We start from the raw sequence: 22,991 nt of genomic DNA on the forward strand, positions 1-22,991 counted from the left end.
TGCATGTATACATAATTGGTTTTGATACTCTAACCAGTAAGTTCCTCTGTTTAAGTTACATTGTTGGTCTATTAATTTCTATACTCTCTTCTGTGGAAGCAAGTAGGAAGACACCTGCCTTTGTTCAGCCTGAATTGGCCGTTTTAACAGAGGAATGAAAAGCTAACAGGTGCACTGGCCTCCTGGCCAGGCTACGAATCCTGCTCTCATGCTGTTCTGACTGCTGGCTTCTGTTCACTGGCCTTCAAGAGATGAGACTGGACAGTCAAGTGATGCACATAAAAGCTTGTCCAGAAAATAAAAACCAGGAGGACTGAAGTATCAGGTCCCCATGAACATTTTTATACTTATTTAACTAGGCGCACCCCAACTCTAATTTCAGTCCATGTTAATGAACAAGTTTCATGTATTTACTGAAATATTAGGGGAAGAAATCAAATGGAGAACTGAGTCCTCAAATACAAACTTAATTCATGTATATGGATCTCTGAAGAACATGGCTATATCTGAAAGGCAAAGCACATAATTCTTTAGGGAAGAACATTTCCAAGAAAATTTTGAATTGCAGTAGTGTTTGGATGTTATTGGTAGACCATTTCAGATGTTAAAAAGCATGTTATTAAAAAAATGCACATTATAAACAAGATCAATAGGACAGAGGGAACAAACAAAAAAAGTATAGAAAATTAATTATGTAGTTAGCTAGTGTAAAGGTAGTAACGTGAGACAAAGTTCAATCGAATACTGCACGTACACCATATAACCTCTTTGCTGTTATAGCCGTGATACTCCTTAGCTGAAGAGATGGCGAGTAGGTAGGATTATTTCAATGAAAAGTTGAGACTAAGAAAACAATGAGAGAGGGAAAGACAGTATCAAAATCAGAACACTAAAGCTCTGATGTAGCCCCATTTGCAAGGTGAAGAAAAACCATATGCCCCAGAGATGCTGTACAGGTTTCAAGTCTTGTGCTCCAATATCTCTGTCCAGTTACTGCACACTAGAATGCAAGTAAGAAGACGGTTTTTAGGCTTGCCACCTTGATCCACAGGCAGAGATCAAAGTGCAGGGCTAAGAAACAAATCCAGCTGAGGGTGGATGGAGGCCCGGCTGCTGTTGCTGTGACACAGCACAGCAGAGGGAGGCGGGCAAAGAGCACTGCTGACCCCTCTTCCTCACTTTGTGCCCACCTGTTACCTCAGCAGTTCTTCAGTTCATCCTGTGGATGAAAGACTAATAAATTCGGCCCTATTAACAATTCTTTGGCAATTTCTTTCCAAAATCCACTCCACTAATATAAGTTCTCGATACTTCATGATTAGTCCCTTGCCAATAAATCCTAACTAATCTCATTTCTTCTCTATCTCCAGAAGAGTAATTAGAATAGTGTTTTTGAAGTATCATTTTAATCATGCACTCAGTGGCTTACAATGGCTCTCAAATGCCTCCACATAAAGTCCAAAGGAAGCTAAGTTCCTTACCACGTAATTTTAGTGCCGCCTATCAGCATTCCCTCTTAATCCGCTGAAATAATTTTTTTTATTCTGTTAGCTTCAAATAGCAAGTGCTTGTTGAAAGTTTATTCTGGATCCTGCATCCTGTTACGAGAGTCACTTCTCAAAATCTGCAGGCTGTCTTCAGCATATAAATAACTTGCTTACTCCCAAATCTGAGCTTTTATTCATGCAATTCCTCACTCCAGGAATGTCCTTATTCTCATTTCATGCCTAAGACCCACGTCTGAAGATCTGGTTTGGATCAGAGTGAACAGCATGGGGAGGGCAGGCAGCTTGTCTAGAGAGCTGCCAGCACACAGCTGTGTGCCGTTTCTCACCTCTGCTTCGTGTCAGACTGCACCTTCTTCTGCACGGCCTCCTCATCCTCTATTACACACGCCTATGCACAGCAGCTCCTCGACTGCTCAGTGTTGACATAAAGCAGCCGAGGAACTGTTTTCATCTGCTCCCCTCACCTTCCATCTGCCAAAATCTTCCTTGCTCTAACATTAGGCCCTCTTTTCTTAGAAAGATCTGGGCAAAGCACCTGCCATAACAGGCTCACAGAAGAGCACAACTGCTGAGGCCCCGAAAGGCTGGCGTCCCTTTCACATGCAGGGATGTGCACGTGCAGACTCTCACTCTGCTGCTCGCCAGCACCGCCTCCTCGGGGAGGGGCACAGCTGACAGACATGGCTAGGGCTACAAATACGTCAGTGGGATCCTGGGACAGCTAAGGTGGTTTCTGAGGAAAGGAAGAATGGAGACACTTCTGGCTTAAGTTCATAGCTGCTTAGTTACCAGAAATTTCAACTTTAACCAGGATTCAAATTCTACTACTTTTTTTTACTTAATAAATATTAAGTACCTACTATTGTCACACATGGTTTTAAAGAAAGTTGTGAATTCACCAGATACACATGGCCCCTGACCTCCAAAAGCTTAAAGTCTTTGAAAATAGGCTATTACAATGAAGTATAACCTAGTAAGTAAAAAACTAACTTTTTAGAGCCAACAATGTATACGTTCTTAAGGTTCTCTATTTATGAAGTTCAGTTAGACTTGAGAAACACTGCTCTAAAAAGCAAAATTAAATTCCTGAAGGAAAGAAAATAGAAGCCAACGAATGAAGCAACACTAAAATATTAGCATGACCTTGCAAACTACATCCAAAATCAACAATACACCAAAACACACCAAATTTCTCTTTTAAAAAGCAAGACACTAAAATCTTCCATGGGAAACTACAGTCATCAAAGGACAGAAAGGGTTTGAACTAATACTTTTCACAGTGATCTGGATTAAAGGAATGAGGCTGTAGTTCTGCTCCAGAAATCTTTAAAACACTGCAAACTCAAATATGGCCAAAGCCTAAAAGAACTGCATAACGGTGAAATGTGACTCGCTTTAAGAAGTATTATTTTAATTCTTGTCTAAATGCATTTTTTAAAGTATTTCAATGACAAACACCAAACTTAAAACTCAGGTTAAAACTATTTTAGGGACTTCCCTGGTGGCGCAGTGCTTGGGACTCCACGCTCCCAATGCAGGGGGCCCGGGTTCAATCACTGGTCTGGGAAGTGGATCCCACATGCATGCTGCAGCTAGGAGTTCGCATGCCACAACCAAGGAACCAGTGAGCTGCAGCTGGGGAGCCCACAAGCCGCAACTGAGGAGCCCGCTTGCCTCAACCAAGGAGCCCTCGTGCTGCAACTGGGAGCTGGGAGGCCAGCAAGCCGCAGCTAAGGAGCCCTCCTGCTGCAACTGAGACCTGAAGCAACCAAATGGATAATAATTTTTTTTAAAAAACTATAATTGTTTTATATTTTACCATATAAAACTGAATTTCTATCTAGGCCTTTGATCAAAAGGACAAAACTTTGCTATAACATTGAAATCTTTGTTTTACTAACTCCAAGAGGTGACTTGTAATTGAGAACAAAATATTTTTTAGGGAAGCATTTTTTATAATGTTTGTTGTAGAAAACTATTTCACTAAAAGCTGTGAAATAGGTTGTCACCCACTAACCTATAATCACTACAACCTCATTTAAACTGAACTATAATTCAGTGAGTATTATAAAGGACTGTGTGGATTTTAGAAACAAAAGCCAAATAATCTTCCTGTGTAAAAATGTATTTTAAAAAAAGTCCCTCCAATACATTAGCTTAATGATACAATTCAGAAATTCAGTTTCACACCGAATATGTCTTACCTAAGTCATTATTTTTTGTTATAGCATTAGCTGCCCTGGTTCGGGGTCCCTGCTGCGTAAACTGATACCCAAATTTAAGGATATTGGTATTTTCCTCAAGCATCTTGGCCATTTCCAATTCTACAGCCGTCCCCAACTGCTGCCTCTGGAATAATTGAAAATAAAGAATAGTATTAATGAGCTACATCAAAATACTTTTTCAGGTACATGCTGATTCCTTAAAAGTTTTCCCAAGTCTTACACCATACATAAGAGAAACAAAAATGTAAGTTTAGTGTATGATCATACAGACATCAAAAAAATGTGGATTATTACAGTGAGAAACCACTTCATACCCACTAGGATGACTATAATCAAAAAGACAGACAATAGGGGCTTCCCTGGTGGTGCAGTGGTTGAGAGTCCGCCTGCCGATGCAGGGGACACGGGTTCGTGCCCCGGTCCAGGAGGATCCCACATGCCACGGAGCGGCTGGGCCCTTGAGCCATGGCTGCTGAGCCTGTGCGTCCGGAGCCTGTGCTCCGCAACGGGAGAGGCCACAACAGTGAGAGGCCCGCGTACCGCAAAAAAAAAAAAAAAAAAAGACAGACGATAGTAAGTGTTGGCAAGGATATGGAAAAACTGGGAGCTTTAGGCATGCTGGCAGGAATGTAAAATGGTACAACTGTTATGGAAAACAATTCGGCTATTTCTCAAAAGGTTAAACACAGAGTTACCATATGACTCAGCATTTCCACTCCTAGGTATATACCCATGAGAAGTGAAAACATATATTCATATAAGAATCTGTACATGAATGTTCACAGCAGCATATCTGTACAATTCAAAAAGTGGAAACAACCCAAGTATAATAGATTATTCAGCCATAAAAAGGAACAGGTACTGATATATGCCACAACATGAATAAACCTCCTTAACATTTTGCTAAGTGAAAGAAGGAAGACACAAAAGGTCACATATTACATAACTCCATTGATATGAACTGTCCAAAATAGGCAAATGCACAGAGACAGAAAGTAGATTCGTGGTTGCCAGGCGTTGGTGGGAAGGGCGACTAGGAAGTGACTGCTGATGGGTGTGGAGTTTCTTTTTGGGGCGATGAAGATGTTCTGGAGTTAGACAGTGGTGATGGTTGCACAACTCTATGAATATACTAAAAAGCATTTAATTGTATACTTTAAAAGAGTAAATTTTATGGTAAGTGAATTATATCTCAATAAAAAAATTGGAAACATTGATTAAATAGCATTCTGGTTAAACTTTAAGATATAACTCTTCTTTCTACCTTCATAATCTACAAAATTTACTTACTTTGAAGGATTAAGGGAGTCATTTACCACATATTTTTTTAAAATATGTTATTTTTCAAATAAAATAGACTGAAGTGTTTTAGTCAAATGTGTAATGTTGTTTTATTTTTAGTTCATTACCACTCTGTATGGAAACACCTCTAACATGTATATTTCTCTGCTTCTTTAAAGAAAAGTGCGTCTGGCATGGGTGACCCAGCATTATCTTACAGTGTCAGCACTGAATGTGGCTGCGTAGGAGTATGTGTCTCTGGGTAACCTGGGTACTGGAGTTTTCTGCTTTTCACTGAGCCTGTTCTGTTCACCTACTGTGTCTGGGACTGACATGCTACAGATGCAAAAATTCTATTATGTGGATCTTGCCACTGAAGAGCTGAAAAATTTGAGGATGGACTGTTACCTGTAAGAATTATTCCAGTTCAAAACAGCCAGCCATCTAAATTCTCTTAAGACCAACCAGGGAGAGTTGCTTGTATACCTTTCTATACATTAAGTTAATATTCTGGATGCCCCAAATGTTCTCTCATCCCTTTTCAGGACCACCTTCCGAAGGGTTCCCTGAAAGCCCTCCTCCCACCCACCTCCTGAGTCCCCAAGCCCTGCACAGAGTGTGAGCTGTAGTTTCCTCAAAGCTGCTGCTGTACATCACCGACCTGATTGTCGATTTTCAGCTCAGCCAGGGTTTCATTATCTCTCAAAGCATCAATCAGTTCTAGAATCCCAGCTCCTGTAATAAAGTTGGACTCCATATTTAAGCTCTTCAAATTTTTGTTCACTCTTAGCATCTCTGCAAAAGCCTGGAAATTAAAGAAAATATTTGGAGATTACAGTTTGACAGCACATAGTAAATAAACACTGAACAAGCCTGAAACAAATACACAAATCAATACAACTGCTTTAATGTTTCTTATTAGATTGTTTTAGCTTGACACACTACACCTCACAGGTCTCACATGTATCTATTTTCACATGCACTTGGTCACAGACTTTAGATTTTTTTTTTTGTCATGTGTAATTCCCCATCGGTAACATTCTCTACTGCTGTTCATTCCTACTTCCACTTCATGCTTCTTTCTCCTGCGTCTCTCATACTTTCTCTGAGTCTCTGTGTAGGAGTAACTTCATCAATGTCTCTTTGCCTTTTTATTTCCCTTTGCTGGCACTGCACAGCATTCAGGATCGTAGTTCCCTGACCAGGGATCAAACCCACACCCCCCTGCAGTGGGAGCGCAGAGTCTTAACTGCTGGACTGCCAGGGAAGTCCCATCAATTTCTCTTTGGAACATCTTTTCTTACTTGCGTCCTGCTGCAGCTGGGTTACTGTGAAGCCCAAATGAGGGTAAATTATGGACTAATTTCCAAGGCAGGGACCAAAAGGACTGCCTAAGGCAGAAGGCCAGAAAAGATCACAGATGACTGGAACTGAGAGAGCACAAAAACTATGGAGAAGGGGCTAACTAAATATTCAAAGAACGGTATGTTTTCCATCTGCTTCCGTTACATTTCTCACAGGATATGGCAGTGCCAGGCATTTGACCCAGTGCTTAATAAGTGCTATACTGATTAATTAACAAAGCCTGTAAGTGAGCAGAGGTGAAAGAGAAGGGAGGGGGGAGGAGGAAGAAGAGGAGCGTGAGTTTATTTACAAAGCCCTGCAGAGGCGTCAAAAGAAAGGCCAAACTCCAGAGAATATGGGTAAGATCAAGCTTAAAATTAAAGTCAAGTTAAAGAAAAGGCAATACTGCGCAGTGATACTAGAAAGAACTGGGGACAGATATCTACACACTTGAACATTCTAATAGCAACAACTGGCTATGTGACTTGGAGCAAATCCCTTATCCATCCATCTGTACACACATTTATTAAAATATTACAATGGCCTATTTTTGATAAGTACTGTTCTGTAAATTCAGAAATAAAACATACAAGTCTCTACCTAATGGAACTTACATTTTAGTGGGGGGCCCACATAGTAAGTAAGCAAAATGTAATGTCAGATGGTAAAAAGGGCTATAGAGGAGGAAAAAAAGGCATAGCAGGGTGGATGGGGAGTGCTGGGGGTAGGAGTGGGGTTGCTGATTTATATACGGGGGTCAGAAAAGGCCTCACCTGGAAGGTGACATCTGAGCAAGGACTGAAATAATTTAAGTGATGAAGTAAAATTACGTGGAATATCTTCAGGGAGGAAGTTCTAGGCAGGAGGAACAAGTGTAAAGGCTCTCAGTTGGGAGCATGCACGGCATGTTTGAGGGAGAGCAAGGAAGCTGTATGGCTGGAGCAGAATGAAAGAAACAGCAAGAGGGGAGATGAGGTCTACTCCCCTCATGAGGCCTCAGTAAGGCCTCATTAGGCCACTGAAAGATTCTGATTTTTACTTAGTGAGACAGAGAACTGCTGGAGGGTTCTGAGTACAGGAATGAGAACATTTAAGTTTTAAGAGTCACTTCTGATGCTGTGTATAGAGATGAAGCAGGCAGCTCAATTAGGATAATCCAGGTGAGAGAAGTCAGTGGCTTGGACCAGGGTGGTAGCTGTGAAAATGGTGAGACGTGGTTGGATATACAGGAAATATTTGAAGACACAGCTGGATATACATTGAAAGTTGTGAGAAAGGGAAGTCAAGGATCACTCCATTATTATTATTTTATTTTTTTGACTTGAGCAAATGAAAGAATGAAGTTGCCATTTAGTGAGATAGGAAAGAGTGTGAGAGAGGCAGGTATGGGACAGAAGTCAGGAGTTTGGTTTGGGACTTGGGTTTGAGACGTCTGTTAGATATACAAGTAAAGCTGTTAAGCAGCAGCTGGACATCGGTTTGGAGTTGAGGGGAGAGGTGTGAACTGGAGATAATAATATTGGGAGTCATCAGCATGCATAGATAATATATAGCAATGAAACAGAATGAGATCACCCAGAAAGTGAGTGCAGATAGAGAAAAGAAGAAGGACTAGAACTGAGCTCGGAGCCATTTAGATGTTTAGATGTTGGGGAGATGAGGAGGAACCAGTGTAGGGACCAGAGAGGTAGGAGGAGAATCAAAGGGAGTGCTATCCTCAAAGCCAAGAAGAAAAGGGTTTATACCCTGATCAAGTGGGATTTACCCCAGAAATGCAACGTTGATTTAACATATAAAAATTAATCAGGGGCTTCCCTGGTGGCACAGCGGTTGAGAGTCCGCCTGCCGATGCAGGGGACACGGGTTCGTGCCCCGGTCCGGGAAGATCCCACATGCCGCGGAGCGGCTGTGCCCGTGAGCCATGGCCGCTGAGCCTGCGCGTCCGGAGCCTGTGCTCCGCAGCAGGAGAGGCCACAACAGTGAGAGGCCCGTGTACCGCAAAAACAAAACAAACAAACAAGTTAATCAATGTGGGACTTCCCTGGTGGTGCAGTGGTTAAGACAACGCCTGCCAATGCAGGGGACACAGGTTCGATCCCTGGTCCAGGAAGATTCCACATGCCGCAGAGCAACTAAGCCCGTGCGCCACAACTACTGAGCCTGCATTCTAGAGCCCGCGAGCCGCAACTACTGAGCCCACGTGCCTAGAGCCCATGCTCCACAACAAGAGAAGCCACTGCAGTAGAAGCCTGCGCACCGCACTGAAGAGTAGCCCCCGCTCGCCACAACTAGAGAAAGCCCATGCACAGCAACAAAGACCCAATGCAGCCCCCAAAAAATAAATAAATAAATAATAAAATAATTATTAAAACAATTAACCAATGTAATATACCATATTAACTGAATAAAGGACCACATGAATAAAACCACATGATCACCTCAACAGACACAGAAAAAGCATTTGATAAAAAATTCAACACTATACATCCATAAATGGAACCCTCTGCAGGTGTTAAAAGAATGATGTATAACTTTAGATGTTGATATGAAAAGATCTCTGAGATACACGGTTAAGTGAAAAATTAAGTTGCAGAACAGCCTACACTGCATGACTCCATTTATGTTTAAAAAATTTCATAGAAAGGAAATACCGAAAAAAGTAAACATAAAATGGTAGTAAATAACGTATTGCCTAATAGTAAACATCAATTGAAAAAGAGTAAATTTTTTTTTTTTACTGATATTTGCTTTTATTGATTGTTGCACATCATGGTTACTAACAGTTGATCTTAAAACACAGTTTTGAAACTACATTTAAAAATTATTTTAGTTTTTAAATTTATTTTTTATTGAAGTATAGTTGTATTAAAAGAGAGTAAATCTTGTTCATAAAATCAGTTTAAGCACCTTTGTAACATGCCCTGGTATTACACAGCCATAATTTCGATATTATTAGTAGTTAGCTTACTTACAACAGCAACGGGGTCATTGCTTCGGGTGGCTGCAAGACTGAAATATTTCACATGTGTGTTGGTTTCCAAAGCCTTTGCAAAATCTTTTAGGGTTGGAATTGGGATATTCTTGAAAGACAAAGAAAAATGTGAAACATTATTACATTTTAGGTTTCAGGAAATTCAGTCCATTAATCAAATACATCTGTACTTTCTTTTTTGCATTAAAATGTATTCAGAAATTATGTAACATACAACCGCTGGTCTACAACTGAAAACAAACAACTCAGCCTCCTTCTTACTTCTTTGATTTCTCTATTATGGTACAAACTGTTGGCATAGAGCAGAGCATACATCACTGTTTCTCTAGCTTTGAGGTTAAAGAAATTCTTTTTAATTATTTGTATTATGAGAAGTCAGCCCTTGAGTACTCAAAGTGGATCCACTTTTCTACAAAGAGAAAGATGTGGGAATCTACTTATGATGATTCCTGAGGCAGATGACATACTGTTTTCAGTCACTCAAGCTGCAAGGTATTAAGAGAGATTAACTCTACATTTCTTGAAATGAGGAAAGAGATAGTTTTAGGAGACACTGATCTTTCCCCTTGGTACCAAGACTTCAATTTCCTGTAGCCTGCCTATTTTCAGATTGTTACTATTGATTTAGAGACAGACATACACTGAATCGAACTGAATTTTTTAAAAAAATAAGACTAGTGATCAACTAGGGATATTAGCTTTCCCCAAGGCTTTCCCCCCCTCCACTCACAGGAAGGAACACCCACAAAAAGAGCACAGAGGTCTTATTCCCTAGGTTCTTGTAATTTCCACATGTTCTCCCTTCCTCCAATTCAGATATATTAAGATTTAAAATGAGGAATCTGTAATGAAGCAATGGCTAATACGTTGAGATCATCTGAGTTTACTCTTTGGTAATTAATTATCCCTGTGCCCTCCTAACTCATTTCTTCTTTCTTTACTCCAAGGAAGAGTTGCATTTTAAAAATCCCACTGAGATCCCACAAAGCCCAATTCTAGGTGTTTACTCAAGAGAAATGAAAACATACATTCACACAAAAACCTGTATGTGAATGTGTATAGTGGCTTTATTTATAATCATCCCAAACTGGAAGCAACTCATATGTCTATCAACTGGTGAACGGACACACAAACTGCAGCACATCCAGACAAAGGAATGCTGCTCTACAACACAAAGGAGCAAACCACTGAGACACACAACAGCATGGATGAGTCTCAAATGTACTGTGCGAAGTGAAAGAAACCAGACTCAATGGCTACACACTATATAGTTCCATCTATATGAAATTCTGGAGAAGGCAGAACGATAGGGAAAGGAAACAGATCCCTGGTTGTCAGGTGCTAGAGCTGGTGGCAGGGAATGATGACACAGGGTTGTGACATGTTCTACATCTGACTGTGGTGGTAGTTGTACAACTGTATCCATTTGCTTTAACTCATAGAACTGCACACTAGAAAGGGAGAATTTCACTATATATACCTTATAGCTCAAGAGAGCTGATTAAAAAAGCAAAACCTGAAAGGCTAAAATGCTCCTAAAAGTGGGCAGTACTTTGGAAGCCCGAGAGGTATACTCTGACAGTCTGTAGAGTTTATATTTCTATGTGATAGCCTTTAAAAAGTAAATCAGAAAAATACTATAATACTTTAACTTCTAAAATCGAAGGAATCTATGTTAGTATACTACTAGAAGTAAAAACTTTACTATTAAGTAGAAAGGATTAGACTATATCAAAACTGCCCAGCTCTCATCCTAGATCCAACTGACTCAAAGCAATTCAAAACAACTTTTTGTTTGCTTATCACACCTACCTTTATGTTATTCAAATTAACTTCAACAAGACGAACATCATTTTCTTTAATTCTCTGTAAACTCTCTTCAACATTGGTTGGATTTGGGGGCTCATCAAATACTGGAAGAATCTTTTCACCTTTTACCACATCTGTAGCAACAAATTAAAAGAGTAAGAGTGTAACTGGTTGATACTATTACAGTGAATGCATATATTAACTTGGAAACACACAGCACACATACACAAACATATTCAGTAGAACAAATTTATAAATTTCTTTCCCCAAATTTCTTTTTTTTTTTTTTTTGCGGTACGCGGGCCTCTCACTCTTGTGGCCTCTCCCGTTGCGGAGCACAGGCTCCGGACGCACAGGCTCAGTGGCCATGGCTCACGGGCCCAGCCGCTCCGTGGCATGTGGGATCTTCCCAGACCGGGGCACGAACCCACGTCCCCTGCATCGGCAGGTGGACTCTCAACAACTGCGCCACCAGGGAAGCCCTCCCCAAATTTCTAAAAGATCCTTTATGTGCTCCCACATAAAGCACTGAAATAAAATTTTACCGAATATAAATACCAAACATAATTCATTTAATTTGTTTGCAGTGTATCAGCCTTCAAAAATGAGTATTTTCACTGCCTCTTGCCTCGGTGTATTACAAGATATCTTTACCATGAAAATATAGTTGATGACACAAGGTGATCCCATTTATTTTTAGCAATGTTCAAGATAAAGTTCTCATATGACAAAATCTAACAACTCATCAGTTTCTCTGAGGTTTGACTAGTAATTAATTCAAAGGCAGTAAGAATCAGAGACATGAACAAACACAGCCTCCACAAAGAGTGAGTTGACAGAAGGACACGCTGCCTGTTCCTCCTGTGGGGAGGACTATGCAATGGGAAAGGGCAGAGGACTCTTATCAGGAAGAAGAGTAGAAACAGGGAATGGGGAGACAGAGAAAGGTAATGGTGCATAGAAGAACTACTGAGACAGGAATTCCCTGCCCTCCTTCATCCTACAGCCCAATCCTTCACCATTTATACCCACACACATGGCCAGAATACAGCTATTCAAAACTGAAAGAGGACCCAGAAGCCTTGAACCCTCTAGTGAGATGTAAATGCGCTCTGAGGTATGTGTGGAGGTCCATGAACACCTATAACAGATAAACTTTTATGGATATATTTTCTGGGGAGAACACCTAGAGCATCAGATTCTTAAAGATGAGAATGACCACAACATTAAGAGCAAGTGACATGGAAAGACTGACAGGGTCACAGTGAGTCTGGCTTAGTTATTCCCTGCTGCCCTCCTCTAGCTTTTAGGAGCAAAACTCACCTTAAGACAAAGTATATTGCTTACTCATCCAATAAATTCCCTCTAAGAGTACCTTGTTCTTTTCAAATATCACACACACACACACAGACACCCTCCTACACACAGCATCCTGAAGAGATCAGCTCAGACAAAAGTCTGAAAATTAATTTCCTGAGGACAGTTGAAAGATCAGCAAGGCAGTCTTCTTCAACATGGTAGATCAAGGGGACTGGAGAAAATCTTCCTCACTGAATGGAAAATTCAATGAGCTCTTCCTCAATTCTAAATTTTCTACAACCAAAAAATTCCTTTTGTTCTCTGCAGAATGCGTATAAAGAGCCTTGCTCTATAATGAAATAATGGATCCAGTCAACAGGATGTGGAAACCATTAAGAAAGGTTCATGGGGAACTTTAATTGGATGGATCAGGTTGCCAAAATTTGAGTCCACTGATCAATCTTAACACATTCCCCAAAGAGGAAGGACCAGACTTGATATACTTCCTAATGTGATTCAATCATTACCCAGGAAGCATTCTTGCCAAAAAAAATTAAAAACTGCACCTGAATTTGATCAAGCTTCTAGAAAACAACAGTTTACAGAAACACAGGAGGTAGAGAGAAACAAGTAAAATGATACCACAAGGTTGCAATCAGCCAAATCCAGAATGTGGAAGATTCTACATGACAACACAGTTTCTTCAAGGGCTAAATGCCATGAAGAAAGTGGGAAAGAAGCTGAGGAGGAGAACTGTTAAGAAATTAAGAGGAACTTAAACCAAACGACAACCAAATGCAAAATGTGACCCTTATCTTGATCCTGATTTGAACAAACCAGCTGTGAAATGACGTTTTTGAGAGAAAATGGGAAATCTGAACATGGACTGGGTATTAGATGATATGAAGGAATTGATGGTAATCTTTAAGTTTGATAATGGCATTGTGGTTATGTTACAAGAAAAGCCTTTGTGAGAGACACATATGGAAATATTTATGGGTGAAGTAATACAAACAAACAGGATTTGCTTTAAAATATTCCAGGGAAAAGAGCAGAAGGGGTGGGAGGGAGGCAGACGGTGGATGAAACCCAGCTGGCATAATGTGAAAAACAGCTGAAGCTGGACGATGGATATATTATTCCCTCTTCTATAATGTATGCTTGAACATTTCTACAATAGAAAGTAAAAAAATAGGGGAATGGCCAATTATAGAACATTCATAAAATGGAATGTTATACAGATGTTTGAATGAGGTAAGTCTGTATGTACTAACTAGGAAATGTGATATATTGCTAAGTGATATCCTATATAGCATGGATTAAAATCCTCAACACCGATTTCGTGGGATATTGAAGCTAGTTACTTAATCATTTTAAAACCTCAGCTCTTTCAAAGGCATATATTAAAGATAATAATAATACTTGTTTCGTAGAACTGTTGTGAGGATTGAGAACAATTTACATTCAAGAGCTGTGCACAGAAGAACATGGCCCATGGTAAGCATTCAAAAAAATCAGCCAACAGTATTATTATTGAAAAATTCAGGGACAAGAAATATTTCTAGTATGATCCCAATTTTGTAAGAAAAGAAAAGACAATTCGTGTATAGCACGTATACATATGTAAGTTTATATAAGCATAATACAAAGTCTGGAAGGATATATTCCCAATTGTTAACAGTTAGGGAGGGGGCGGAGGTAGGGTACGGGGAGTAGGAGGCATGACGGCTGTGAATAGAGACACTTCTACTGCTTACCTTGTGTCCTCAGGTCTCGTTTAAATTTATTACAAAATAGGCATGACTTTGGTGATTTTTTTTTTTTTTGCGGTTCATGGGCCTCTCACTGTTGCGGCTTCTCCCGTTGCGGAGAAACAGGCTCCGGATGCGCAGGCTCAGCGGCCATGGCTCACGGGCCCAGCCGCTCCACGGCACATGGGATCTTCCCGGACCGGGGCACGAACCCGTGTCCCCTGCATCGGCAGGCGGACTCTCAACCACTGCGCCACCAGGGAAGCCCAACTTTGGTGATTTTAAGATGTCTTATAAATAAATTTTTTTAAAAGGTTTGCTTTATGTTATTTAATACTTTGCGTCAGACTAAAAGGTTTAGGGGCTGAATAGTTCTTTGCTTTCCCCTGAATCTGATTTTATAATATACTTTCTTTGCCAGCACTGTTGGGGGTTTCTTGAAAATCAGGAACACTGAAAACAAAATATCAGTAAAAGCCAAGTTTGACTAGTTTTTATAGCGTTTACCATTAGTATTATTTAGTGAGGTGAGAGTAGTTCCTATTACATTTGCTGACACATTAAGCATAAAATATTTAATATTCTATTCTCAATGGTTTTCTAGGTCAATACCATCTAACTGGAATCTTAGGTTTCAAGTACATATGCATAACATTTCGTATGCAAATACTGAAGCTATTACATGGAGAAAACAAAACATAATTAACAAAGGATTGGAATTCACAAAGCATTATAATTACTCACTTGAAAAATGTTCTTGGTCGACACCATTACTACTTCCCACTATATTGCAGAACTGTGTATTCGTTATCAAATTGTGCATCCCAAGAATAGCTATAAATATAGAAAAAGAAAATTATTTTTTTATGTCCATCAATTTTAAACATAAAGAATTAATTTTATGCCCCCAAATTTCTATCAACGATTTTAACACTCGCTGGGCTTTTTCCTACTCAATTAAATACACATTTCATAGCTTAAAAAAAAAGAGAGAAAACATGATTAAAAACCACCTACAATCTCTTTCTTATCAATACCCTTGTAATTTCTCCCCACATTTCTGAATTTAGACACGGCTGGAGCCAGCTTAACCCTAAACCTAAGTCTATGCTTAGCTCCATCTGGTGGCCAAGAGAGAAAATGGAAATGATCTATTGTTGCTGTTCATCCTCAGAGGGTTTCTCCAAACATAATGCGATAAAAGGCAGATTTTTCAACTTAACGTTAACTCTCATATTAATTTACATTTGTATTTTAGCTAAGAGTAGAATACTAAAAGTATTGCTGAATTCTCATATTTAAGATTAAAGTAGCATCCCTCAAAAATGACACGTAGGAGGAGAAATAGATTTGGTTTTTGATGGCCTTTTGCACAAATAAGGCAGAAGCTACAGTATGCCTCTGGCCCATTCCACTCTGATAAATGTACCATTTATAAATCCATTAGCCCTCAGCCCGCCCCAAGGAATAAGATACCTGCTCTAGCTGTGGTACCACACCTTGACTGTCCCTTCCCTGGGTCCTTCCCAAAGAACCATCATTGCTCCTTTCAAACATGTTAGTTCTTAAAGTTATTTGGTACTAACCTCTCCCCATGTGTCATATTTTTCTATCTAGAAAAATGGGTGTGGGTGGAGGCAGCTGGGGGCAGATACTGGTCCAGATAAGAAACTGGTAATGATGAAAAGCACAGGGAGGTTTGGAATGTTCCATATATCTTCAGAAAAGTTGGGAAAGTGGTGAGTATAGCTCAGGACTGACTATTTTATCTAATTTCCAGTTACCCGTTTCTGGGTCTTCTAATAAAATGGGATAGCAGTAGACCCTGGAGACAGCTTCTAGCTGAGCACCAGCTGATGAAAGATTTTTATAAAGACTTTCAAAGATGGCAACATGGGAAAAGACATCCAATAATCAATAAATTCCATTAATATAAAAATTTCACCATTAAGAGAATTTAAAGAAACTAAATCCTTTATGTCAGATTTATAGTGTAAAAAACAAAGCCAAATGTACAGTTACTTATTCAACAGCGCTCTGCTGGGCAAAGCAAGCATTTGTATAGTGCGTATAAGGCGTGTGCTGGTATTTTCCTCCCCTCTACACCATTCACAAATTAATTTTTTAGGAGATACCTGCGAGATCACACAATTCTGTATCAGAAGCACTTGTCAAAGCTTCTTCTAGTTCTGGATCAAGAGATACTTTTTCTTCTGTAAAAGTCTGTACAGGTTTCTGCTTAGGGATAAATATTTTCCCTGTAAAATAAAGCAGTTTGTTAGTTTCATTACTACTGCTAGTAACTCACCATTTTATTCTTACAAAAATTATTAGAAGTATGTGCAGCTGAAGCTGAAGTAAAAGGTCAAGATTAACATCTACAATAATTTTGTTTCATCTTCGGTATGTATTTATAAGTTTCTAAGACAACACTTTGGCCATATAAGTTGGAACAAGAGAAAGAAATGAACCGAGAAATTTTCCCATTTGTGAAAGTAAAAATAGGCTCTTTTTGGAGTAATTATGAGTTATTCTACAAATACTAAATCAAAAAATAAATGAACAAAAAAAATCTATAAATTAAGGAAAAAACAGAATTCATTTTCTTATTCTTAAGCAAGGAACTGCTACAGTCCCTTGGGGGATGGCAGAGGCAATTCTAATTCCAGAAATTCAAGTTCTAATTGCAAAGAAATTCCTGTATGTCCTGAGTGTTAGTCTGAACCTTTCTGTCACTGTTCTTCTAAGCCTCTATGACACTAACAAGGTTACCTGTTAAGGAACTAGTTATTCTAGAAACCTACAGTATTTATTATGTGAAAATCATATTTTATTACCATATGTTCAATGCAAAACTGAAAACATGGAGGGAATGGAAAATGATGATATAGCTGCAGCACAAGCCAACCAAACAAGAGGTACTTACACGTGGTGGGACTGTTACCAAGATTGACTCTGGTTTCCCCCCTGAGACAGGTGAAAATCCTAACTAAGTGATCTAGGAAGGCCTATGTGTGGATTCACACAACCTCCAATTATTTTCTTTTCTATCAGAAAATTACCAGGAAAATGTGTGAGAATATGTGACCTGATGAATCTATGTAGTGTTCTAACAAAAGAAATATTTGTGGGCTTAATAATCAGTGTAGTGAATGTTGTACAATTCTTGTTCAAGGTAAATATCAATCAGTGTAACTCATAAGAAATCCTTCCACAATACAGATTGCTCCCAGGAATCTGACCAAAGCTGGTCCGGTATTTTCAGCTAAGCCCATCTAAAAGATTTAATTTCTGATATTATATTTCTTTTTTTATTATTTCCACTTGGTTCTTGTTAAAAAAAATTAGCTTCCATCTCTCTGCCAAAATTCTTCATCTCTTCACACATGCCTTGTCCACCAGATTTTCTGAGATTTTTATTATAAAGTTCCTGACTGATAACACCAATACTTGGGTCATCTCTGGTCTTCTATTGACTGTTTACTTTTCTTGACTATAGGCCACATTTGTTTTAAGATCTCTGACTTCGTATTGGGCATTTTTGTATAAAAGTATAGCAGAGACTAAAGCAAACGACATTTATTCCTAGAAAGGAATGTGCCACTCAGGTCAGTGCTGAAGTAACATGCTCTACAGTTGAGCTGAATCTGGGCTTTTTGTTGCAATGTTAGTTTGATTCATTTCCTCACTGGCTTCAAACATTTTTTTTTTTTTTTTTTTGGCTTCAAACATTTTGAGGACAGGATCAGGACTTAATCTTCAGCAAGGCCTAGGATTAGAACTCTGGTGAGGTTCTGGAGGTCTGTGCAGCCACTGCCTACTGTTTTGAACTGTAAAGTAGCCACATTGCTCCTGATGTGTAGTCCTGGCTGCCAGATTTCTAGGAGCTCTGTTTTCCAGTTCCACCCCCCACTTTCCCACTTTTGGGGCCTTGTCAGATCTTTCAGCCCGATGCTTATGTTGTCTGCTCTACACTTTGTGAAGTGGGAGATGGCCTGAAAGGGATTTCTCGCAGCTCTCCTGTCTCTCTCTCCTGTCTCTCTTCCGAGCTAAAAACCTATGCCTCAGGAGTTTTCTCTCAGCTCTGCTTCACTGCCTCAGTTCTTGGAGTAGTATCCCTCGCACTAAATGAAGGCCTGAAGCAAAGAACTGGAGGGTAGTGCAGTCTCACCCTATCTCTAGAGCTGCACTGTTCAATATGATATGTTCAATATGGTATGTGACTATTTAAGTTTAAATTAGTTAAAATTTAAAATTCAGTTTCTCAGTCACACTAGCCGCATTTGGCTAGTAGCTACGATACTGGTTAGCGCAGATACTGAATATTCCCATCATGGCATAAAGTTCCAGTGGACGGTGCTGCTCTAGGGATTCTCTAATTTCTAATCTACATGCCGGCCCATACACAGCCATTAAAAGTTTAAAAGTTAGGCTGACTTCTCCTTACTCCTCTCTATGGTAGTTTCCTCCTTTTCCCTATATTTCAGTCAGGAAAGAACGCAGAATGGATCACCTTTTTCTTTTTTGGATCACCTCTCTTATGGAGGGCTTGCCACTTTCTGGAGCCACTAAGATTTGTGTCTTCAAGCTTTCTGATTTTTTTTTTAACTATGATTAATGTAGCTTATATTGCTTGTTTTGGTGAGAATAAGAGGTCTCTTGCAACTTCCTACATCTGAATCAGAAGTCTTTCTCGGCAAGTATTTTCTTATTTAAAAAATGGCACTTGGCCAGTCTACAACGTATTTATATTAGTAAGGATGCTTTTAACTGCATATAACAAAATACCCAATTTAAAATGGTTTAAACTGGTGCTTCTCAAGCTTTAATGTGCATGTCATCTACCTAGTGATCTTATTAAAGTGCAGATTCTGATGTAGCAGGTCTAACATGAGCTCTAAGAATCTATATTTCTAACCAGCCTCCCAGGTGATGCTGATACTGCTGATTCACAGATCACTGTCAAAGCGGCATGGGTTTAAACAATAAGTTTTTTTGTTTTGGGGTTTTTTTTTTTGCGGTACGCAGGCCTCTCACTGCTGTGGCCTCTCCCGTTGCGGAGCACAGGCTCCGGACGCGCAGGCTCAGCGGCCATGGCTCATGGGCCCAGCCGCTCCGCGGCATGTGGGATCTTCCCGGACCGGGGCACGAACCCGTATCCCCTGCATCGGCAGGCGGACTCTCAACCACTGCGCCACCAGGGAAGCCCAACAATAAGTATTTTTTATCTCACTTAATAACTCCACAGGTAGGTGGCTGAAGGGTTGGTTCAGCAGCTCAATGTTGACGTCAAAGATCCAGGGTCTGTTTTTCTCTTTGTCTATAACTAGCATGGAAGCCTCTGTTCTCAGGCCATTAGTCTCAAGATGACCATTGTAATACTACGTATCACATCCTCATGCGGCAAGGTCAGGGCAGGAAGGAAGGGCACTTTCTCAACTGCTGACTTTTATAAGGAAAACTGTCCGATAGATTTCTTCTCTGGTCTCGCTGACCAGCACCAGGTCACATGTCCATGCCCCACCTGCAAGGGTAGCTTGAAAAGCAAGCATCTGGCCTTTTCAGTCTATTTCAGAGATGGATTCTGCCAGTAAGGAAGAAGGAATTTTGTGAATGGTTGTTAAATAGAAAACTACCACATTTGTCCCAATGCTGAACCAGATGAAGTACACTTCTGTGCTCCCTTAATTCCCTGAACATTTCACTGTGGCTACACTTACTCATTTTGCATGTTTGTCTGTCCTCTGTGAGCTTTTCAATGTTCTGTTCCATCCTTACATTTCCTAGCTCACAGCAGGCAATCCAATTAGTTGAATAAATAATCTGGTGATCACCTCTAGCTCAACTACTTCATTGTATAAAGTATAATATAAATACCCTGGTTCAAAGTTACACAGCAGAGTTAGCACTAGAACACAGGTTCCAAACTCTCAACCCAGTAATTTTTCCAATAAACTGGTGGCTTTCAAACTTAACTCTTTAGCAGTGGACTTTTCAACTCAAACAAATGCTTATCTATATGGTGGAACGTAACTGACCTTCTTAGTACCAAACTTTGGAGTTCTGGTGATTATTAGATAACCTTTTATCATTAGTTCACAGATGAAGGCAAATCCAAATCATTACATTCTGATAATTCCTTAATACTTTTCACAGTGGCTGATATAACAAAGCGGCATACAATTCAGATGGCATGCCTTTAATTGCCATTTCAGGATAATTACGTTTTCCTGAGCAAAATCTTACCAGCACTTTCAGGTGTCTATCTCCGTGGCTAATGTTGGCTGCACAATGGATTCACCTGGAAAATTTTAATAAATTCTGATGTCCAAGTCCCACCCCTAGAGATTCTGATTTAACTGGTCTGATGTGCTGTATGGGACATCTGGATTTTCAAAAGCTCTCTAGGAATTCTAATGCATAGCAGCCAAGGTCAAGAAACATTGGATTATGGTATTCACTTAGTAAACAAAACTGTATAAACTATCAAAAAGCTGCCTATGTCTTATTCTAGGGACCAATGGAATCTAAAGTGCTATAAAAATCTAAAATGTTTATTTTTGTAATCCTCATCCACAGTCCATAGAGACATTATTCTTTTTCTTTTTTTTTTTTTGCAGAAGGGAGTTCCAATCCCCCATCAGCATGTTCTTTCTTTCTTTTTTTTTTTTTAATATTTATTTGTTTGGTTGCACCAGGTCTTAGTTGCGGCAGGCAGTCTCCTTAGTTGCAGCTCACCAGCTCCTTAGTTGTGGCATGCAAACTCTTAGTTGCGGCATGCATGTGGGATCTAGTTCCCTGGCCAGAGATCGAACCCAGGGTCCCTGCACTAGGGGTGTGGAGTCTTAACCACTGCGCCACCGGGGAAGTCCCGAGGCATTATTCTTATCTAATTTTTCCCCATACATAAACTTTTGCTAATACTTACAAATACAAAATGGATCTCATCAGAAAAAACAACAAAGCAAAACAAAATTTCCAAGGGCTTATGGAAATGCTGTGACACAGAAGTTTGCTCTATTTATACAGCTGTGAAATAATTCGGTACCTCTTCTGATACTCTTTATAATTTCTCTGTATGTAGAGATTTTTGTTGCAGAGGTGTTTAGCTTATACAGTATTATGTTTTTAACACTACAAAAAGTAATCACTTCATATTTCTTCATGATTAAACATGAATACACTGTAAGAATTATACTTCAATGCGTATATATAAAATCTTGTTATAGAAAATTAAAAGTAAAGAAGACTACTTTTGTAAGAAAGGATAAAATAGGCAGAACTTAAGTTTAGTATTATGAATACAGTACTGTTCTATTATGAATACAGTACGGTTCTCCTCAAACTCTTTATAGACTTAACCCCTTAAACAAATCTCAGCTATTTGCAGAAAGTGACAAGGTGATTCTAAAATTCATGCGGAAATCCAAGAGACCCAGTATAGCCAAACAATCTTGAAAAAGAACAGCTGAACGACTCACACTTCCCAATTTCAAAACTTAATACAAGACTTCACTGGTGACCCAGTGTCCACCTGCCAGTGCAGGGGACACGGGTTCAATCTCTGGTCCGGGAAGATCCCACGTGCCGTGGAGCAACTAAGCCCATGTGCCACAACTACTGAGCCTGCGCTCTAGAGCCCGCAAGCCACAACTGCTGAAGCTTGCGCGCCTACAGCCCATGCTCGGCAACAAAAGAAGCCACCACGATGAGAAGCCCACGCACCGCAACCAAGAGTAGCCCCCGCTCACCACAACTAGACAAAGCCTGCACGCAGCAACGAAGACCCAACGCAGCCAAAAATAAATAATTTTTTAAAAAACCTAAATACAAAGTTACTGTAATCAAGATAGTGTTATGGTGTACACGGAAAGACATTTACATCAATGAAATAGAATTGAGAACCCAGAAATAAACTCATATTTATGGTCAATTGAATTTCTACAAGGACACCAAGACAATTCGATTGAGCAAGAGTTGTCTTTTCAACAAATAGTGCTTGGACAGTTGGATAGCTATATGCAAAAGAAGTTGAAGTTGGACCCCTATATTTCATACCATACACAAATATTAATTCAAAATGAATTACAGACCTAAATGTAAGAGCTAAAACTATAACTGAGAAAAAAAAACCCTAAGAGTAAATATCCATGGCCTTGAGTTAGGGAATGATTTCTTAGATATAACAACAAAATTACAAACAACAGGACTTCCCTGGTGGCAGAGTGGTTAAGAATCCACCTGCCAGCTCTATTTACAATAGCCAGGACATGGAAGCAACCTAAGTGTCCATCAACAGACGAATAGATAAAGAATATGTGGCACATATATACAATGAAATATTACTCAGCCACAAAAAGAAACAAAATTGAGTTACTTGTAGTGAGGTGGATGGACCTAGAGTCTGTCATACACACTGAAGTAAGTCAGAAAGATAAAAACAAACACCGTATGCTAACACATATATATGGAATCTAAGAAAAAAAAAAAAGGTCATGAAGAACCTAGGAGCAAGATGGGAATAAAGACACAGACCTACTGGAGAATGGACTTGAGGATATTGGGAGGGGGAAGGGTAAGCTGGGACAAAGTGAGAGAGTGGCACAGACATATATACACTACCAAACGTAAAATAGATAGCTAGTGGGAAGCAGCTGCATAGCATAGGGAGATCAGCTCGGTGCTTTGTGACCACCTAAGGGGTGGGATAGGGAGGGTGGGAGGGAGGGAGACGCAAGAGGGAAGAGAGATGGGAATATATGTATATGTATAACTGATTCAC

At 39.7% G+C, this 22,991-nt stretch overlaps 1 protein-coding gene across 1 annotated transcript in view; it reads right to left on the minus strand.

Moving 5' to 3' along the window:
• TMOD3 (tropomodulin 3) overlaps nucleotides 1–22,991 on the minus strand; it is an 84,694-nt gene that overhangs the window by 4,177 nt on the left and 57,526 nt on the right. The window contains exons 4-9 of the mRNA XM_060005962.1: nucleotides 16,345–16,467; nucleotides 14,954–15,043; nucleotides 11,163–11,293; nucleotides 9,331–9,438; nucleotides 5,676–5,819; nucleotides 3,713–3,857 (exon numbers count right to left, since the gene is read on the minus strand). Coding sequence (XP_059861945.1) covers nucleotides 3,713–3,857; nucleotides 5,676–5,819; nucleotides 9,331–9,438; nucleotides 11,163–11,293; nucleotides 14,954–15,043; nucleotides 16,345–16,467 — 741 coding nt within the window. The remainder of the gene's footprint in view (nucleotides 1–3,712; nucleotides 3,858–5,675; nucleotides 5,820–9,330; nucleotides 9,439–11,162; nucleotides 11,294–14,953; nucleotides 15,044–16,344; nucleotides 16,468–22,991) is intronic.

The sequence above is a fragment of the Delphinus delphis genome, chromosome 2, assembly GCF_949987515.2.
Source record: "Delphinus delphis chromosome 2, mDelDel1.2, whole genome shotgun sequence".
Classification (NCBI taxonomy): Eukaryota; Metazoa; Chordata; class Mammalia; order Artiodactyla; family Delphinidae; genus Delphinus; species Delphinus delphis.